At 35.2% G+C, this 19,823-nt stretch overlaps 3 protein-coding genes across 5 annotated transcripts in view; 1 reads left to right on the forward strand and 2 right to left on the reverse strand.

The window, feature by feature from the left end:
- The window catches only part of TTC33 (tetratricopeptide repeat domain 33), a 236,696-nt gene that overhangs the window by 65,002 nt on the left and 151,871 nt on the right, over positions 1–19,823 (reverse strand). The gene's annotated exons all lie outside the window — the stretch shown is intronic.
- C7 (complement C7) overlaps positions 1–19,823 on the forward strand; it is a 289,650-nt gene that overhangs the window by 27,439 nt on the left and 242,388 nt on the right. The window lies entirely within an intron of this gene.
- The window catches only part of PRKAA1 (protein kinase AMP-activated catalytic subunit alpha 1), a 65,215-nt gene continuing 49,934 nt past the window's right edge, over positions 4,543–19,823 (reverse strand). For all 3 annotated transcript variants that reach the window (XM_069096209.1, XM_069096210.1, XM_069096212.1), the window contains 3 exons: positions 15,693–16,179; positions 13,752–13,878; positions 4,543–7,593 (listed from right to left, as the gene is read on the reverse strand). In XM_069096209.1, the coding sequence (XP_068952310.1) occupies positions 7,349–7,593; positions 13,752–13,878; positions 15,693–16,179 (859 nt within the window). In that variant the 3' untranslated portion in view covers positions 4,543–7,348. The remainder of the gene's footprint in view (positions 7,594–13,751; positions 13,879–15,692; positions 16,180–19,823) is intronic.

The following is a 19,823-nucleotide window of genomic DNA, read 5'->3' on the forward strand; positions in this document are numbered from 1 at the left end:
TTTATTGGGAAGAGATTCTAGTGTATACATTGCACATAACTCATTTTGGCTCAAAGTTTTTATGTTATTAAGAAAAAGACTCCTCCATGACTGTACTTTGTAGGGTTTTTGGCATGTGTTGTACTTTGTTAAAGACTTCCCACATTTATTGAGATAATCATGTGGTTTGGATGTTTGTTTTTAATAGGAAAAAAATGTTATTTTTCTAATGATGAACCATCCTTGCATCCCAAGCATAAAAAAAAAAAAACTTTGTTATAAGGAATGACATCTTTGAAAGTTACTGTAGTGGAGCAGCTAGGTAGCACAGTGAATAGAGCACCAGCCCTGGAGTCAGGAGGACCTGAGTTCAAATCTGGCCTCAGACATTTAACACAAAAACTAGCTGTGTGACCTTGGGCAAGTCACTTAACCCCAATTGACCTCAAAAAAAAAAGCGAAGTTACTGTAGTCATGAGATTTTATTTAAAAATTTCCTTAACGATATGTCTATAGTTCTCTTGTGCTTTATCTTTCCCTGGTTCATGTTCACTACATTTGTCTCCATAAGAGGAATCTTGGTAGGATGCTTTCCTTCCCAATTTTCCAGAATGATTTGCAAAGAATATGTACTAACAGTTCTTCAAAAGTTTAATACAATTCTCTTGTGAATCCCCCAGGGCCAGGCATTTCCCCTCTTTTGGCAGTTCTTTTACTGCCAGTTCTATTTTCTTCCATCTCTAATTGGTCTTTGGGTAATTTGGGTGTTTTGTATTTTTTTGAAGGTATCCTTCAATTTCTTTTGTGTTCTCATTTTTGTTAATTTTTAATTATTTTAAAATTTTCTTTTGTCATTGCACTTTTGCTCATTTGCTACTTTGTTGATTTTTCTGCTCTTTTTAGTCAGATTTGACTAAAAGTTTATCAATTTTGTTGGTCTTTTCAAAGAACCAGCTTTTAATTTTATCACTGTTAGCATCCTTCCAGTTTATCCCTCCTGTAATTTTAAAATCTTCTTCATGCTTTGTAGGCTTATTTACTTTTTTAAGATTTTTTTTTCAAATACACATCCAGTTCATTAATACTTTTTTTTTTTGCAGAGATGATTTTTCACCTCTAGCTGCATCTCAGAAATTTTGGTATGTTTTTTTCATCACTACAATTTTCTTTCACATAATTTATTGTTCCTGTGTTGTTTTAGACTCACCAATTAAGATTTCATTGTTAAGTCTTAATTTGGGTCTGTGGAATTCATTCCCCCCCCCTTTTTTTGTTACAGGGATGACTCACTGGGGAGCATCAAGGCAGCAATCTTTTAGAAACTAAAGTGATAAAGAATTTAGTAATAAAACCACAATTTTTTTTAATGTAAATTGACTGTTTTAGAGAAACCTGGGAAGACTTGTGTAAATGCAGAGTGAAGCAGAAACAGAATTTTTTCAACAGTATTGTACAAAATAACTCTAAAAGACTCAAAAACTATAAATGCTATGGTCAACTATGATTCCCAAGCAGAGGTGTCAAACTGGCCTGCAAAAATCCTGAGTACAGCCAGAAACAGATTAAAATGTAACTGGGAAGGGCAGCTAGGTGATGCAGTGAATAGAGCACCAACCCTGGAGTCAGGAGGACCTGAGTTCAAATATGATCTCAGACACTTAACACTTACTAGCCATGTGACCTTAGGCAAGTCACTTAACCCCAATTGCCCTGTTCCCCTCCCCCCCCCGCAAATAAAAATGTAACTGGGAAATGTTTAAAAAGATAAAAAATATAGAACAACACACAGCAGTAATTTGTTTGGAGGGGGAGGTACAGGTGGGAGAAATTATTTTTCTTATTGAAAAAATAAATAAAAACATAATCTAAATAGAATGTGAATGTAGTCTGATGGATAGAGTCAAGACTTTATCTGTCAGCCTTACCCAAAACAATGGTTTTAAGAACTCAACATTTAAGCATCTTCCTGTTAAGGGAAGTGATTTGTTCAAATTTAAAGGTCGATTTAAAATTGCAAGATTACAAAAAAAAATATTGTTATATTATTGACAACAAAGATTCTACAGTGGATCAAGCTATCTTTTTTTTTTCTCTAAAAATTCAAAAACAGTTCATGTATTTGGAGATTGAAATTCTCCATTTATCTTTCCTTCTTTGAAAAAGGATAACCTTATGTTATTGGGGAAAGAGAGGGAAGTCAAACATAAATTATAAGCTAATGGTAAACTGACTTTGGCATATACATAATTCTTTCTTGTGGCATTATTTGGATTTACTATTCCAATGCATCATCATGGCATGGAGGTGACCTTGTGTTCTTTCAAGGCTAAGCCAGTAGAGTGAAAGCTTTGGAAAGTACAATACCAAACTGGAATGGCTTCAAATACAGCTTGGATGACCAAATGCAGGGTCCTCACGAGATGACATGCCATGAGGTAACTAAATTTTTTATACTATTGAAGAACACTGCTTTAAAGCAAATGAGCATACTTTTGGAATGGCATGTCAATAAAGGTCAATCTTATACATAATCACATTAATTTCTATTCTTTTTTCTTGTAACATATTTTGATTGTATAAAAAAGCTCACTGACCAAAGATGAATGACAACCGAGCTCCTGAATCTTTGAGGTGGCAATCCCTTATAACCAACCTGGATTGTTACAAAAGGCTCCTCAACAATTTTCTTGCCTTTTCTCTTTCCTCCACCTCAATACTTAAAATTGTTACCAGTAATGATTCTTGTGTACACATGTGACTATATTACTCCTTTCCTTAGACTACCTACTGCCTACTGAATAAAATTGAACCCGTTAGCCTGGTAATCAAGACCATCCACATCTAGGAGGCTTTCTAGACTTATCATATACTTCCTTTCAAATTTTGACACTTTTAAAACTGGATTGGTTTTTTCTTTCACTCAGCCTGTACTTTTGTGACTGAAAATAGAAACCATATATTGACAAGTACAAACTATATGAGCTTTTAAAATTTTTACACATTCAAGTTTTAACTTATATTTACCATATAAACCAAAACTAATGATGTTGTTTGCAGCAATAGTGATTGATGGACTGCAAAAGATTCCCCCACTACCAGAGGAGAGCAAGGCCAAAATTATCATTCGTAGGAGCAGCAAAAAATTAGGACTTAGCTGCCAGGATACCAACCTCAATTTGAAATAATTTTTTTTTTAACCTGAGTGAAATTTATCATACACTGTAGAGGAATATAAAGTCATATGCTAAGAATAATGGATTTTATCTTAGTATATCCACTCTTTCACATGTTAGATGAAAGTTCGGTGGCATATTAACCCAAATCCCTGTAAAATTTAATATTTAACTCAAATCTACTCTGATATAAAATTAATATTTTTATAACTCTCTACACAAAGCTTACATCAAAATGCTTAATAGTAGTATTACTATGAATAATTAACTTCAAAAAGGTAAGCATTTGAAGTATATCTAGCAAAAAATTTTAGGGCTTATTTTGTGTGAAAAGAAACATACGCATGTGTGTATAGTAATATAGATTATCTATCTTTCTTTCTTGTCTTTCTTTCTTTCTGACCTAGCCACCCAACATATGCTAGATATCTGCAGCATTCAAAGGGGGTTAATTCTAAAATGTCAGATGATATACAAGTTGTCCTAAAAGTCTTTGTGCAGTTTTAAGAAATTAAAGTTTAACTGAACTGCTCTAAAACTTTTGGGACAATCAGTATTGTAAATTAACTTTTTAACAGTCATTTAGATAAATTTTAAAAATATAATCCTTAATCTTCCTGTTCACTGACTAAATTTAACTTAATATACACATTTATTTCAGTGACAAATAAAATAACTATTTCCACCACTAATCTCAAGAGATGTTATTTACCATTTAATTACTGATTAATGTACCTATAGTATATTAGGAATGTAGCAAGAAACTGTTCAGATGATTAGAATGATATTCTTTGTCCCTAAATATGGGTAACAGTATTATGTAGAAGGATAAAACATTTGAAACAAGAGAATCATGTAATTTTAAAAGGTTAAAATAAATATAGCAACTCAAAAGTTGCTACAATGTTAAAAGGCTGGCACTGCATGTTAGACATGGCAGTCTATTTAATATAAATCTTGATAAAAATCAGAAGACTATCATTTCTAAGATTGTAGCTGACAACTAATCAGCACAGACTCCATTAGGCAGCACTATTAAAAACACAATAATAACGATTTAAAATATACTAACATAAGTACTAGTAGTTAGCAATTAATGGTAGTTGCTATAATTTCATTCTACATATTTCTAATGTTTTAAGCCATTCTTGATTTTAAATGAATTAGAAATTCAAAGTAATTTAGTTACAAGGAACAAAATCATTTGTACAAAACTTTAAAACCTCAAAAAATAACAATTAAGTATTTTATATTCAGATAGTGTATTTTTAAAAATATTATAGCTTCACAACTACAAGCATTTTTTTTTCCATTTGGTATTGCCAGATATTTTGAAAGGAATTAGGCACAATGTTCTTAACAAAAGAAAAATGATCACTGTGCTGTAATGTACAGTGGCTCTAAAGCAGAGTAAATAGTTTATTTGAAAATTTATACTGAAATACACTCCAGTCAAAACATACATGAAAATTCTCAGAATATTGCACCACAAAGATCGATTTCTACCTTACTATGAGTTTATAAAATGTTGCATGTAGAATTTCAGTTTATTAATGAATATGATGAGAAATTATAATAAAAATGAAAGATCTGTCAAGGTGTTTTCATACTAGTGAAAATCTGGGAGAGGGAAAGTAAGAAAAAGATACATATAAATAGCATATACTTGACCAAATCTTGTCTGTTTTCATTCCCAAAAATGCCAAGCAGTTCTCTGAAGTTTAGTGAAGTCTGCAGCTTACCGACATTATTATGATATCAATTCAACATGTATGACATCACTATAATCCCAAAGGTAACAGTGTATAAAAAGGGGAAATCATTGTAAAAAATCATCCAAAATCTTGAACTACACACGCTTCAAGAAAAAAGTGGAACAAATAAAAGTTGGAGTTATATCTTAATGAAATCACATTTAAATCAGGTAAGTAGTATAAGCTTCTGTTTTCCCCAAACCCAGTATAAAAATTCCTTTCAATGAGAAATCATCTATTTTAATGGCAAAATCTTTACATGCCAGAAAAATCTGCATTATATTTAAAACTATGTATACAATACATTTGTGGCAAAAACCTATACATCTTCCAGCTCTCAAGACAAAGTAAAAAACATGGTTGCATTAAAGCACAAAAAAATATAAATTGCTGAAAAGATATAAAAAAAGATTAAAAACCATTTGCATCTTGACTCTTTGTAGGTCTTCAACATTAGTTAGAATTTGCAGACTACAACAGATTGTGAAAGTTTTGATACAACCTTGACATATACAACCAAAAGTTCATTTCACTTCAAAAAGATCCCAGCTTAAAAAGTAATATACTGCAATAAAGTCTGTGCGTTTATTATACTATTTGTACAAGTGCAATATTAAAACATCTTCAAAATAAAACTCAATTACTAGAAGGGATCACAATAACTTAACAGAATATATCAGAATTGAATTTTATAAGATTAATGAAGTATTTTAGAAAGTTCTATTTAATTGGTTCCTCTTCCTCTAGCACATATAGACATTACAGTAATGTCCCCTGTATTATATACATACCCCAAAATCTTCAACTTTAAAAAATACAATCTTTTGCTAACCTCCAGGTAACATTATATTTCACTTGAAGAGCATGTGTCAAAATACCAATCTAAATATGAAGGGCCATAAAGAAAATCTTCAAAAGAAAATTTAAATTTATATTAAGTGGATATATGAATACTTTGTAGAGAGTCCACATTTAAAGTTAAGTACAGCAATCCCTGGACATAAAAGCAGTCATGCTTCTTTTCAACTCAGTGCATGTTACTAAATTGTTGGAGTTGAACTCACAACTACAGTAACTATGTAAGTCATCATGATATTCAAGTGGACATAACTATCATCTGATTAGGCAGATATGCATTGTACTTGCCTAAAACAAACCTAATAAGTAAAGGTATTTAAATAAAGGAAAGAAATACTAGGGGATATGAAACAGTGCTATATTATTCATAAAACAAATCAAACTGAAAGTAACATATATAAGGCAAGAATATTAGATTCAGCATTTGTTTATATTTATTAGCATACACATGATATCAAATTCCTCTAAAATGGCTTTAAATTTGTATTTACCATAGCTATATGACACCATTACTGAAAAGAAAAAAAATGAAGATTTCCAGCTATAGAAACAGGTCTCTATAAGTCATATCTTGAGGTGGTTTAGCCTTTTCTTCAGTTCATATAATGCTATTTAAAAAATTAATGAAAACCTAGAACTAGTTTGGGAAATGTGATCCTTCAGAAGACTGAATTTTTTTCATGCTAAATTTTATCAGAGAAATAAACACCCCCAAATATCTGGGCACTTAAATACTCTGTAGAGATGTTATCTGCATTGTCAATTTAAAACAGATACATAATCAATTGGCTAAACAATCATGCTTAATAATGAATTGTCAAGATACGTTATAAAAGGTAAATAGAATATTTTTAAAATTGGAGAGCACTGCCCAATGTCTTATTTACAGTGTATGCCAACTCATCCCTTATGACAGAAAGAGGAATTTATATATAGAAAGTATTAGCACTTACTATTAGAATAAATTAAGTGCCAAGGGTATCTGAATGAGGAAGCACTCTGTGCTCAGACTTTTCAACCTTAACCAAAATGTGTTTACATTTTATGTTTTTGAAGTTACAATTTTCAGTTATATTATAAGATAATAGAAGGGATAGATACAGTCATTCTGACTGCTAAAATTGTTGATGATAACTTAAAGGACAAGAATCTAAAGGAATTGAAAAACAATCACTTCTTTAATTTTCTAGGGACTAGTAGGCAATTATTTATTGACTTAAATTTTGAAGCAAAAATTTAACAAAACATAAGAGAAATATAAAGGCCTTTGAGGTAAAACAGTAATATTCTACAAAGCCCAGTGTGCAGTAAAATATCCAAAACTCAAGTGAGCTTGAGAGACTTAGAATTCATTGTGCCTTTTGTATTATATATACCATATACCTGTTGAAAAATGGACAATAAAATAATCACAATTCACTTCTTCATGTTAGCCTATTAATCACGTTCCAATCTCTGTGCAAATTGCATTCAGAAAGGGCTATTCTTCTCAGTGCCATAATTCTAACTTGATTACAAATGGAAGCATTTGGCTATGATTTCTGCATGCTTATTGCTATGAAAGAAATAAGCAAACTTTTATGTTTACTGTGCAAGAATTTTAATAAGATTTGCACACATCTCAAAAAATTCTATTGTGTGACTTCCTGGCCTTGGTGTTAAGTCAACTGTAGAAGAGTCAAGTGAAGTCACTGATGAGGTAAGGGAAACATCTGAGGATCTTCCTTGGGCTTCAGCATCTGAATCATTCTTTTGGCAAGATCGATAATTGCTCACAGAACCCGATCTTTGTGGAGTAGTAGTTCCAGATTTGGCTTCAGTAATTTCATCTAGAAAAGGAAACACTTGAACTAAGTTTCAATTCATCACAATTTGAAGATGAAAAAGTTTTTGTATATCAAGATTACACTTAACAAGCTTCCAAAAATATATGCTTTTGATTTAAAAAAAAAATGGTATTTTTTCTGAGTCATTCTCAGCCTGTCAAAGGTTTCCCCTTTATGACTCATGGAATGCATTTTTGTAATCATCAGCCAGAGTCAAGTGTAGCCTGTAGCTACAAAATAGTTCTGTTCTACACAAAACCAATTGGGATTGAACACAAACTATGGTTTCATTAGTACCAAATGAATTCCTGAACAATCCTAGCAGTAAGATCATTTGTACTGTAAGAACAATTCCAAGGGGTGGCTAGGTGGTGCAGTGAATACAGCACCAGCCCTGGAGTCAGGAGGACCTGAGTTCAAATACAGCCAAATACACTTAACACAAAAATTAGCTATGTGATCTTGGGCAAGTCACTTGATCCCAATTGCCCTACCTTCTCCCTGTTCAAAAAGCAAAAAAAAAACAACAACAAAAAAGAATAATTCCAATTTCAACTTAAATTAACTAAGGAAAACCTAAAAACAAGAAATATAATTTTTTAAAAACCACAACAGAACAAAACAATTACTAACAATACAACCTCACATTTATTTACCCAACTGTTCCTAATAAAATTAAAGTTGAGGGTGAGAATGAAATTTGGGGAGGGGGAGAACAGTCTTCTACAGTCAGATACATCATTCCTTACCTGGGTTGTCTAACATAATGTTAGACAAGCAAATAATCAGATGACTGGATCATAGCCCATCATTGCTACTATAAACATAATTTTAAAGGTCATAGCCTTCTAGTGGTAGATTACTAGTGTAATATGTGCATAGAAAATACTTCACATTTCTACCATATACAATCTATAATACAATATTACATTATTATATTTTACATATGATCTGCACATACTATCTGTCATATAGCAGTCTTGCACAACAAGCTTAGCAAAAGGCATTATCTTTGTTTTTTCAAAATTAAGTTGGCTAGTGAAAAGTTTACACTTTCAACTGATGGACTAAAACTTTAAAATGAAAAACATCTTTATAATGCTGAAGATAGAAGACAAAAATCTATCATCCAGAGACCAATTATACAATCTAGTTTAGAGGATTAGAGTGCTGGAAATGCAGTAGTCAGGAGGACCTAAATTCAAATCCCACCTGTGATACCAACTTTCCTTCCCAATACTGTCCCAAGTTCAACTTTACTCTATTTTCTACTTCCAAACCCCACCTCCCCTTTCCTATTGCTATTTATATCTTGCCAAATCCCAAGTCTAGATTATTCTCACCAAAGGCTACTTTCACTACAAAGGTATGGAAGCCTCACTGCAGCAAAGCAACTCTTTTATTCCTCCCTAACTGATCCTCTATCCTACTCACCACAATAGCTGTTTCAAATCGATTCTCTTAAAGTCTCACACATTATATCATTTCCCACTCTCTCATCAGTATATCATCGAATATTTGACCATGAAAACAGAAATTACCATGTACTCCTGCCACTCCCTTCAAATCATTAACATCTGGACATCATCCTTACTGTTTACTCCTATGCTCTAGTTTCTTTCTTTTTTTTTTTTGAAGCAATCGGGGTTAAGTAACTTGCTCAAGGTTACACAGCCAGTTATTTCTGGGTGTGGTGCAGAGTATCTGAGCCCGGATTTGATCCAGGTCATCCTGACACTGGAACCAGTGCTCTTACTCCCTGTGCTACCTGGCCGCCCCTAAGCAATTGGGGTTAAGTAACTTGCTCAAGGTTACACGGCCAGGTGTTTGTGGGTGGGTGCTAAGTGTCTGAGCCCGGGATTCGATCTCCAGGTCTTCTCAACACTGGAGCCGGTGCTCTTATTCGCTGTGCTACCTGGCCGCCCCTATGCTCTAGTTTCTAATGAAGAGGAGACCTTTCTCTTCAAGGGCAAACTTTACAACTATCCTTGATCCCATCTTCTACTGTCTTCTCTTGTACAGGGATTCTTAAATTTAATTCACTGTCTTTAGCAGCATTCCTTGGCATTGCATGGCCTGAGGGGATATGCAGGGCAAAGTGTGCATGCTTTGTGTTCAGAACCAAGGCTATAGTGAAGTTGCACTGTGCAATACAGCAAGCTCTGCCAGAAACACCTAGGACTCATTATGCATTTGATTTTGAATTAATTTTTGGTCACTGACCAATTCAGAACTCTTTTACTGTTGCCAAATATTTTGTGATCCCAGGGCTGCAACCCATAGTTTAAGACAGACAGCCCACATCATTCATTCTATCTCTAATCTTCAACATTTTCCTATCTATTGGTTCTTTCCTTGATGCCCACAAACATGTCTAGGTCTCCCCAACCTTAAAAAAAAAAAACCTTCACTAGGTCCTATCATTACTGCTAGCAACTGTCTTTCATCTCACCTCCTTTCCTCATCCAAATTCCTTGAGAACTGAAGCGCTTGGTGCTTCAATTTTCTCTCCTGTGATTCTCTTCTAAACCTAATGCAATCTAGCTTCTGACATCACTCAACTGAAAATTCTCTGTCCACTCTTCTCTTTTGCTGGATCATCAACCATATCACTCTTCTTTTGCGCTCCAAATGTCAGTGTATTTCAAGTCTCTGTTCTGGGACTTGTTTGCTTTTCTATTTTCTCACTTAGTAATCTCATCAACTCTCATGGATTCAATTTTTAGATGATGTTCAGATCTACACATATACTCTCCTACCTATTCTTGAGAGTCATATATATTTATATATGTATGTGTATGTATGTATGTATGAATGCATCTCATCAACTACCTATTAGACATTTAAAGCTGACTATATATAGGCATATAAAAAACACCACAGCCACAACAGAACTCATTTTACTTCTCTTCCAACCTACCCTTCCTCCAAATTCTCTATTAATATGGGTACCACCAGCTTGCTATAATCCTCACTCCTGACTCTCAACCATCTTAGTTTGCAGCTCTTACTGGGATTTACTGCAACAACTTATTTGGTCTTCCTTCCTAGGTCCCTCCCCATTCCAATTTGTCCTCTGTAAAATCTCAAGGTAATTTTCCAAAAGTTCCATGATTTAATAAATTCCAGTTTCTCCATATTCCTTCTAGAATATAATTTAAATTCTCCTACCATCTAAATTTCCTTACAAATTGCCCCGTTTCTACCTTTCCAATCTTATACAGTACTTCTCTCCACATACTCTATGATCTAGTAATATTGCCTGCCAAGTTGGCAGAGGATGCTCCATCACCTGTCTGCCCCCACTGCCTGGAATCCTATTATCTCTTGAAATCCCTGGTTTCCTTCAAACCTCTGCTCAGACAACATTTTCTAAATGAAGCCTTTCCCGATTCCTCCAATTGTACATGTCTTCTCTCTTAAAATTACTATATCCCCTATCAGAATGTAAGTTCTTTGAGGATAGGGAGCTAATGCTTTATTTAGTTCTGTATTATTATTACTTTCTTACTCTTTTGGCTGCAATAAATTTTTAAAATCTAGGCTCTAAACCCATGTTTCCATTGGCTGACACAGAACTTTTTTTTTCTGCTTTTTGGAGGGCAGCTGGGGTTAAGTGACTTGCCCAAGGTTACATGGCTAGCCCAAGGGCCACAGAACTTTTGCTCAACGAATAGAATACTGCTGCAAACAACGTTTGGCTTCTTTAACAAATGACAACCGAAACCTGTAATTTGTTGATTTGACATTTTTCAAGGTCAATATGAGCTGTAATACTCTTATGCTAACTTCTCATATTTATGCTTTCTAATTTGGCTTTTACTTTTGACCTTTGCCCTAAGTAGTTGGTAGACTGCACAACTGTTTCCAGATCAGATATATGGAAAGAACTTTCCAGACCATGAGGCCCTTTGTAAATTTTAGTTATTATTATTTTGACTTAGTCAATTTCCATTTTTTTTTAATGGTACCATTTGTCAGTCATTGCATCCATCACCTTCTGGCACTCTTCTTGAAGAAATTATTGATAATGTTGAGGCATGAAGATTCTGAGCAGTCAATAAATCTATGGTCTCTTCTAGTTCTGTCAGTCAATCAACATGCATTTATTAAGTACTATTATGTGCCAAGACTGTGCTGGGCATTGTGAATACAAAGAAAGGCCAAATCAGTCCCTGCCCTCCAGGACCTCACATCCTAACAGAAATCAGTTGACACAATCTAAATCTAGATGAAAGGTAATCTAAGAGGGAAAGGCATTGGTAGCTGGGGGAAGAAGGACTGGGAAAGGCCTCTTACAGTAGCTGGGATGTGGGCTGGGACTTGAAGAAACAGAGAAATCAAGAGGTAGAGGTGAAGGGTCAGAGAACTCCTGGAATTTTGGATAGCAAAAGCATGGAGACAGCAGGTGAGGTGCTGTGTTCAATGAACTGCAAGTAGGCCACTGAAGCTAGATCACAGAGTTTGTGGAGGGAAAGGCAGGAGGGGGCCAGGTTATGAAGAGCTTTAAATGCCAAAATGAGGGATTTATAGTTTGTTTTGGAATTAAAAAGGAGCTACTGTAGCTCACTGAGCATACGTAGTTGGATATATGCTTTAGAAAATCACCCTGGAAGCTGAGGGGAGGACACATTAGGGTGGGAAAAGCCATGAGGAAGGGAGACCTTTTAGAAGGTTATTGCAATAGTCCAAGTGAAAGGTGATACCATCTTGGACTAGAGCTGTGACTGTGTGAAATCATAAAACAAGAAATGCCGTGAAGGTAGAAATGACATGGTCTGATAAAAGAGTGGTTACATGAGATGACTGATTGGAGAGGTGAGGATAACAATGAGGTTAAAAGCATGAGAGACCAGGATAATCGCACCCTAGACAATAAAACAAAAGTTCAGAAGAGGTGAGGGTTTGGGGGAAAGATGATGACTTCTGTTCTGGACATGAGGAGTTTAAGATGCATATGGGGGTAGTTGGTGATATGTGAGAGTAGCCCAGGACACAGATTATACTAGATATAAAGACCTAAAAAACATCTACATAGAAATGATAATTGAACACCACAGGAGTTGACAAAATCATCAAGGGAAAGAGTAAGTGAAGAGGGTCCAGATCAAAGCATTGAGGAACACCAATGGCTAGTGGGCATAACATGGATGAAGATTCAGCAAGTGATTGAAGAACTGTAAAACAGTGAACAAGGCAAGAGCAATAACAGAAAGATACTAGAATATCTGAGAGGATGATGATGACCAGTGTTAAATAATACAGAGTAAAGAGAAAAGGTCATTAGGTATGGCAATTATGAGATCACTGGTAACCTTGGAGAAGATGGCTTCAACTGAATGATGAGGTTGGAAGCCAGATTGTAGGTTTTAAAATAAGGTGAATGGAAGTGGAAACACTGAATATAGGAAGCTTTCTCAAAGAGTTTAGTCACAAAAGAGATGAGAGATATAGGATAACAGCTGAGAGGTAAGGTAGAATTGAGTCTATTGCAAATGGAAGGAACATGGACGTGTTTCTAGGCAGTAGGGGAGGAGCCAGAAGATAGGAAGAGACTGAAAATGATAATGGGGTAAATCTGCTGGAGGATTCGGGGGAAGATAGGATCATGGGAACTTACAGAGGGGTTGGCAATCTAAATCAATTATATTAAAACACAGCTATGAAAATATTATTTTAAAAAGGTTAGGGAACCCAGATTAGGAAATCCTGGGTGAGAACCATGAAACTCCCAAGTAATTAATGAATTGCTTATTTCCTTATTTGTCCCCTGAGGTTGAAGGTCCAAAAGAAAAAAATGACCAGAGGAGATTCCCAGACTAAAAATTCTCCTTCACATTAGTTCCCTCCAAGGAATCCTAGCTTGAAAATAGCTCTTCAATATAGGAGTTAATCATAGCTACAATGCACTTTCACCCAGTTTCGGGAGTTAGAATTTCTACTAAGTTTTTGAAAGAAAGAAAAAAAGAGATCTTAAAAAAAACTATTACAGCAAAATAATTATATTAAAATGTACTCAAAGTTGCATACAGAACACTGGAGAATATAATATTTTATTTTTAGGTACAGAGAATTCCCAGATTTCAAAGGGTTTTGAAATTTATAATTGCTTGTTTGGAACTTGGAATTCATTTTTCCATAAGAATAAACATCATACATACCATCAATGCTTCGGAAGTCCAGTAAGTAAGTTCTACTGTCCACCTGGTATAATTGTAGACTCATTTTTGAGTATGTGCTTGTCACTGGATTCTTCCTTCGAACACGCAAATAATATGGGTTTACAACCTGGCATACCAAATGAAGAGGAAAAAAATAATCATGTACAATTTTTCATTTAGACAATTTGTATACTTTATTAGGCACAAAAAGTATAAAGCAAATAATGTAGGTATGTAGTTCGAAGTAAATAATGTGAGTACTTGCAGATCTATTGTGTCTTAAAGATTTGGTTCTTTTACAGCAACAGAAAATGAATATGATTGGAGAATTTTCTGTACTAATTATCTCAACAGCTGTGACTTATTTGATTATATATAAAATCTCACATTTTTGTCATATGAAAATTATCTTTCTGTAAAAATCGTATATCCAGTTGCAATTTGCTCTCAGTGTGAATTTTCTGTTGGATTTTTGCTTTTAGACAGAAACTTTATTAGCCATGTTAAATAAATACCCTAAGATAATTGTTTGTGCTTACAGATTACTATTACTACTGGCTTTTTTCCTCCTTCACGTCGGCTTGTGGATATATATGCCTCTCCTTCAGTGCAGGCTGCTGCTTTGGGATTACTACGAAATAAGTCCTTTTTTAGATTCACTGAAGAGGGTGATAAGGAAAGGAGGAGAGTAAAAGACATGCTTTGGGGACTTCATGCGAGAGTGACTTCCCTCTGAATCATACACGCATCTTAATCTTTAGTGTTTCTTTGTGACTTTGTTTTTCATTATAGGTATCAAAAATGGAAAAAGATGTTAGAGAGATTTAGGTCCAGCTAATAATAGAAAATTTTGGAAGGGCTACGTTATATTCTTTTGTGGCCTAGGAAAGGAGGGAAACCCTACTTTAAAACATTAGATTGTAGCATTGGAAAGGAAAGAATGAACTGGCCTGTTGAAGGAAGAACCTGCTGTGACCAAAAAATTTCCCCTGAAATTTTTTGCTTCTTGGCAATCTAATAGTTAATAGCTGGAGTTACACAAGGTTTTAATGTTTGCCATATGTTACAGGAATGGGAATTTAAGATCTTCCCTGCCCCTAGGCCCTTTGATAGGCTTAAGTGCACCTAAAGTCTGTGGCGGGAGGCTTGGTTTTCAGGAATGCTCTGTGATTGAGCAGCGGGACAAGTGGGTTGTGACATTCTCTGAGCCAGGAGAAGGCTATATAAACCCTGATGTGAAGCTTTGTTCTGGGGCTCACTTTGAGAAGTGTTGTGTGATTTGACCAGAAGAGACTCTGGGCAGCTGTTGAGTCCCCTGGCTTTGAAAACCCAGATGTTGGTGCTTCCCTCTCTGGTAACTGACTAGGTATGGATGTAATGGTTGGACAGTTGGAAGCCTGTCTGCTGATCTGTTTCTCTGTCTTCTTGTCACTTCTGCTTGTAACCTCTGTACACTCTGAATGGGGTGCTGACTTTTTCCCCTGAACTAGGTAAATGATATGTTTGATTAAAGCAAGACTGTTAACCCATTTTGAGTTGATTTCCTTTAGAAAAGCAGATCCAAGAACTTGTGTTGGCAGCCACCCTGGGTATGGTGGGGTGCTTGCTGCTACACCATATGATTTATAAATTGTCCTCCTGTAAATCAAATGCCCTACTTTAGAGACCACTACACATAGTTTAGATCTGTAAGCCTTAGCCATAGCAGAAAAGGAAGAAGCTTTTCCATCACACTGTAAGGTACAGCATATACTTTTTACATTCCATGTTGGAAATCTGTTTTGCAGATGTGTAAATGCTTAGGATATATTTATTGAATGGATTTTTTAAAGAAACATTACATATGATAGTTTCCTTACTACTTACAGTCAATACGGGATACTTCAGTTATACTGTGGAAATGTATAGATTTTTGTTGGCTAAAAAAAAACATCCTCTCACCTTCCATTCATAATCCAGTTGTTTAATTGAGCGACAAACTTCTGCCATGATGTCATTTGGTCGACTTTGGCTTCGAATTCCCAAATGCCATTTTGCCCTCCTCACACCCTGGTGTTTGGATTTTTGAGGATTTAATTCATCCAGTGTATGGCGTGACCTTGGTGTTTCAGCAACCAAAAATGGCACTCTTTCAGGATGTGGGCGAGAAAAATGGTGATCATCTAAGAAAGAATCTGGTGGGCTTGTAGCCAAGTAGAAATCTTTGGCCTCATTCATTATTCTCCTATTATCTATTATGAGGTGATAAGCAACTGCCAAAGGGTCCTGGTGGTTTCTGCTATACAGACAGCTGAGAACCTCTTCCTCTGTACATTCAAATTTTTCACATACTTCTTTTAAGGCTTCATCATCAATCATAGTTGAACTATATGATGGATCCTCAGGAAAGAGATACTTTGGAAGGTCTTGTTTAAACCACTCATGTTCCCTATGTAAAGAACAAAAATCATAGGCTCAAAGATTCTGAGTAGTTTGTATGGTATACAAATAATAATTTAGGAATTTGAAACTCAAGGAATTGTGGAATTGAATCTTGTAAACTAAAAGAAACAAATTTTAAAAAATTTAGGACTATTTCAAAGATAAAGGGTCACTTACAGACATACTGGTTTTGAAGTGCAAATTTCATAGTATATTTAAAGAAAATGCTTCTGTCTTAGGTTTAGAATCAGAAAAATAATGATTTTGGAACATTAGTAGAAATGCACACAATTTAAATACAACTAAGAAAAAAAAATGTCCTTTTTTTCTTTACAAAGAACCATAGCATTAAAGAACAAAGCAGCTAGGAACTAATCAGACATAAGTCTTTTAAAATTAAAGTATAATTTCTGAATGCTAAAGAAAAATGCTATTCCTTTTAATTGAAATTTTAAAACTATTCATCTTACAGAACTATTATTTTTCATTTCCCCAAGGTAATAACAACTGATATAAACATGGCAATTTTTAAACATTTGCAAAGTACTTATCTCATACTTTATCTCATTTGGGCCTTAGAAAAATAAGTCTTGGACTTGGAATAAGGAAGATCCACTTAGTAGCTGTGTGATCTTGGGCAAGTTACTTAACTGCCCTCAGTCTCAGTTTATCCATCAGTAAAACAAGGATTAAAACTCACCTCCCAGGGTTATGGTGAGAATTAAAAAAAAAATAACACTTGTAAAGTGCTCTGCAAACCTTAAAGCACTACATAAATACTAGCTATTACAACTCTGGGTGGTATGCACTACAACTATCATTACTCCCATTTTTCTGATGAGAAAACTGAGGCTCCAAGAAGTTTAAGGTGACTTGCTGCATCACACACCTAGTGAGTGTCTGAGATGAAATTCAGAATAACTTATTTTTTGCCTTAAGATTTCTGGTCTGAGAATTTTGGAGAGTGAAAAGAATAATTTTCAAAGTATCACAGTAACTGAATGATTTTCCTTTTCCATTAATATCCCTCCAGCACTTTCCTTTCCTCTAGCACAAGTAGGTAGCGCAGTGAATAGAGCACCAGCCCTGGAGTCAGAAGGACCTGAGTTCAAAGCAGGCACCAGACACTTAACACTTAATAGCTGTGGGACCTTGAGCAAGTCACTTAACCCCAACTGCCCTGCCTTCCCCCCTCAAAAAAAAAACAACTTTCCTCTATACTTTTGACTTTCCCAAAGAAACACTTATTCTCATTTAGAAAGATGAATAAGGTGGATGCTATCAGAGGACAGAAATGAGAAAGTGATAGAGGGAAAATCAAAGACTACTATACATTAAAAAAGATCCCCTAAACAACCTAACTTATGACAAACACTATTTTGATCTTCAGAACCAAGTATTAATATGATGGCAACACAGGATAACCAACATTTGGTGGTAAACTTTTCCATTTTATATGCACTTTGTTTTTCCATATAGTAAAAAATGTCACAGGGAAGTTATTGTTTAAATTTTATTTTCAAGATCACAAAGAAACTTCCTATTAATTTATGAATCAATATTTGCAGATACAAGCAACTGATTAATAAACACATAAGAACATTCTTCATGCCAGGCACTGGGCTCAGAACCACAGATATAAATACAAAGAATAAAACAATCTTTAACTCTTCAGAAGCTTACCTTTTATCATGGGAGACAACATGTGCACACATAAATATATGCAGAATAAATACAAGAAAGTTAGGACACTAGCAGTTTAGGGATAAGGAAAGATTTTGTACAGAAGGTGGCATCTGAATTATATCTTGAAGGAAAAGAGGGATTTTATGAAGCAGAGGTGAGCATTCCTTCATTCATGAAGGAATGGGATACATATGGCCAATGCAAAGGTTTAGAGATTTGACACAGAGCATTCTGTGTGAAAACCAGGATGCCAGTTTGGCTGTGTGTGTGTGTGTGTTGAGGGGAGGGTGGTCACAGGGGGAGAGGTTATGAAAAGGAGTCTGGAAAGACAGGAGGAAGCCAGGTTGCTGAGATTTACAGGCCAATCAATTGAGGAATGGTTGAACAAGTTGTGGTATGTGGTATGTGATTATGATGGAATACTATTGTAGTATAAGAAATGATAAGCAGGATGCTCTCAGAAAAACCTGGAAAGACTTGCATGAGCTGATGCAAAGTGAAATGTACTGTGTACAAAGTAACAGCAATGTTGTAAGATGATCAGCTGTGAATGACGTAGCTATTCTCAGCAATGCAATGATCCAATACAACTTATGATGAAAAATTCTACCCATCCCCAGAGAAAGAACTGAGGGTGTCTGAATACAGATTGAAGCATACTATTTTTAAAATTTTATTTTTCTTGAGTTTTTTTTCCTTATCTATATTTTCTTTCACAACATGACTATTGTGAATATATTTTGCATGACTACATATGTATAACCTATATGGAATTGCTTGCCTTCTCAATGAGAGGGGTGGGGAGGGAGGGAGAGAATTGGAAGTCAAAGTCTTAAAAACAATTGCTAAAAATTGTTTTTACATGTAATTGGAGAAAAATAAAATACTAAATAAAAGCTTAAAATTAAAAAAAAAAGTGGTCAGAAAAAGATTTTACAGGCTAGGGTAGCTACACTGCCCCTCAAGGTTTTAGGGGAGACTGCTGAGGGGTTGAAGGCACTTGTTCTAATGCCATCCCCTTGACCCCCTCTGCTGTCAGCCTACGAGGAGTAGCACTCCGTTTCCATTTAAATATTTAATAATTAATTAGTTTTTACAAAGGGATATTTACTTCAGATATAGCAAGAACTAACAAATATTTTCCCCAAAACCTTGGGGGCACACTCTTAGCATAGCTGCTATATAACATTGGTCCCACTAAGTTCACATCCAGATGAAGCATGGCTACTGGATCAGTCCTCTATCTCAGCTACTACAAGTCTGGATCCCAAAAGTCATATTCTGCTGTTTGTGGCATCAATGCTGGCTGTAAAACCCAGCATGGGCCTGGACTCCCAGAATTCCAGAGACTGGCTCTCCTGACCTTTGGAAATTTATAAGGTCAGAGCCTCTAGCTTAATCTTCTTAACTTAAAGTGGAAGAACCAACACAGGGGGGCAAAGGACATATCACCATCAGCAAGGAAGTCCCAAGGGACCTTGTAGCACTCTCTCACTATGTGCTGTCCAGAAAGGAGCCAAAAGACCCACCAAGCATAAACAGTCAAAAAGAAAATGACTGAGACTCTGGTTGCTAGTCCTTTGAATGTTGCCTTATCCAACACAAGAGCCTCCTATTTACCATAGGGTTAGTCAATATTTATACATGCTCCAATCTCCTTGCAAGGCTCTTTTGTTACATGTCATTATGACTCCCAGAAGCAGACTCCCTGCCAAATTTCAAATGAATTATAATCTAAAAGTTCATATGTGAGCTATTTCAGAGTGGCAAACAATGCTATAAATGGTGATGAGCATCCGTAAAATCACATAAAATTTAAAGTACTGAAATACTAACAATAACAACTCATATTTGTATAACACTTTAGGTTCTCAGGCTAGCAAAAACAAAAAAAAAAACCCTGATAAAGCAACATAACCGAACTATAATATTAATAATAGCACTAGACTACTGCCCTAGTCCTAG

The sequence above is a fragment of the Petaurus breviceps genome, unplaced genomic scaffold (assembly GCF_028583685.1).
Source record: "Petaurus breviceps papuanus isolate PSGF00001 unplaced genomic scaffold, PetGlider_PUasm1.0 229, whole genome shotgun sequence".
NCBI lineage: Eukaryota > Metazoa > Chordata > Mammalia > Diprotodontia > Petauridae > Petaurus > Petaurus breviceps.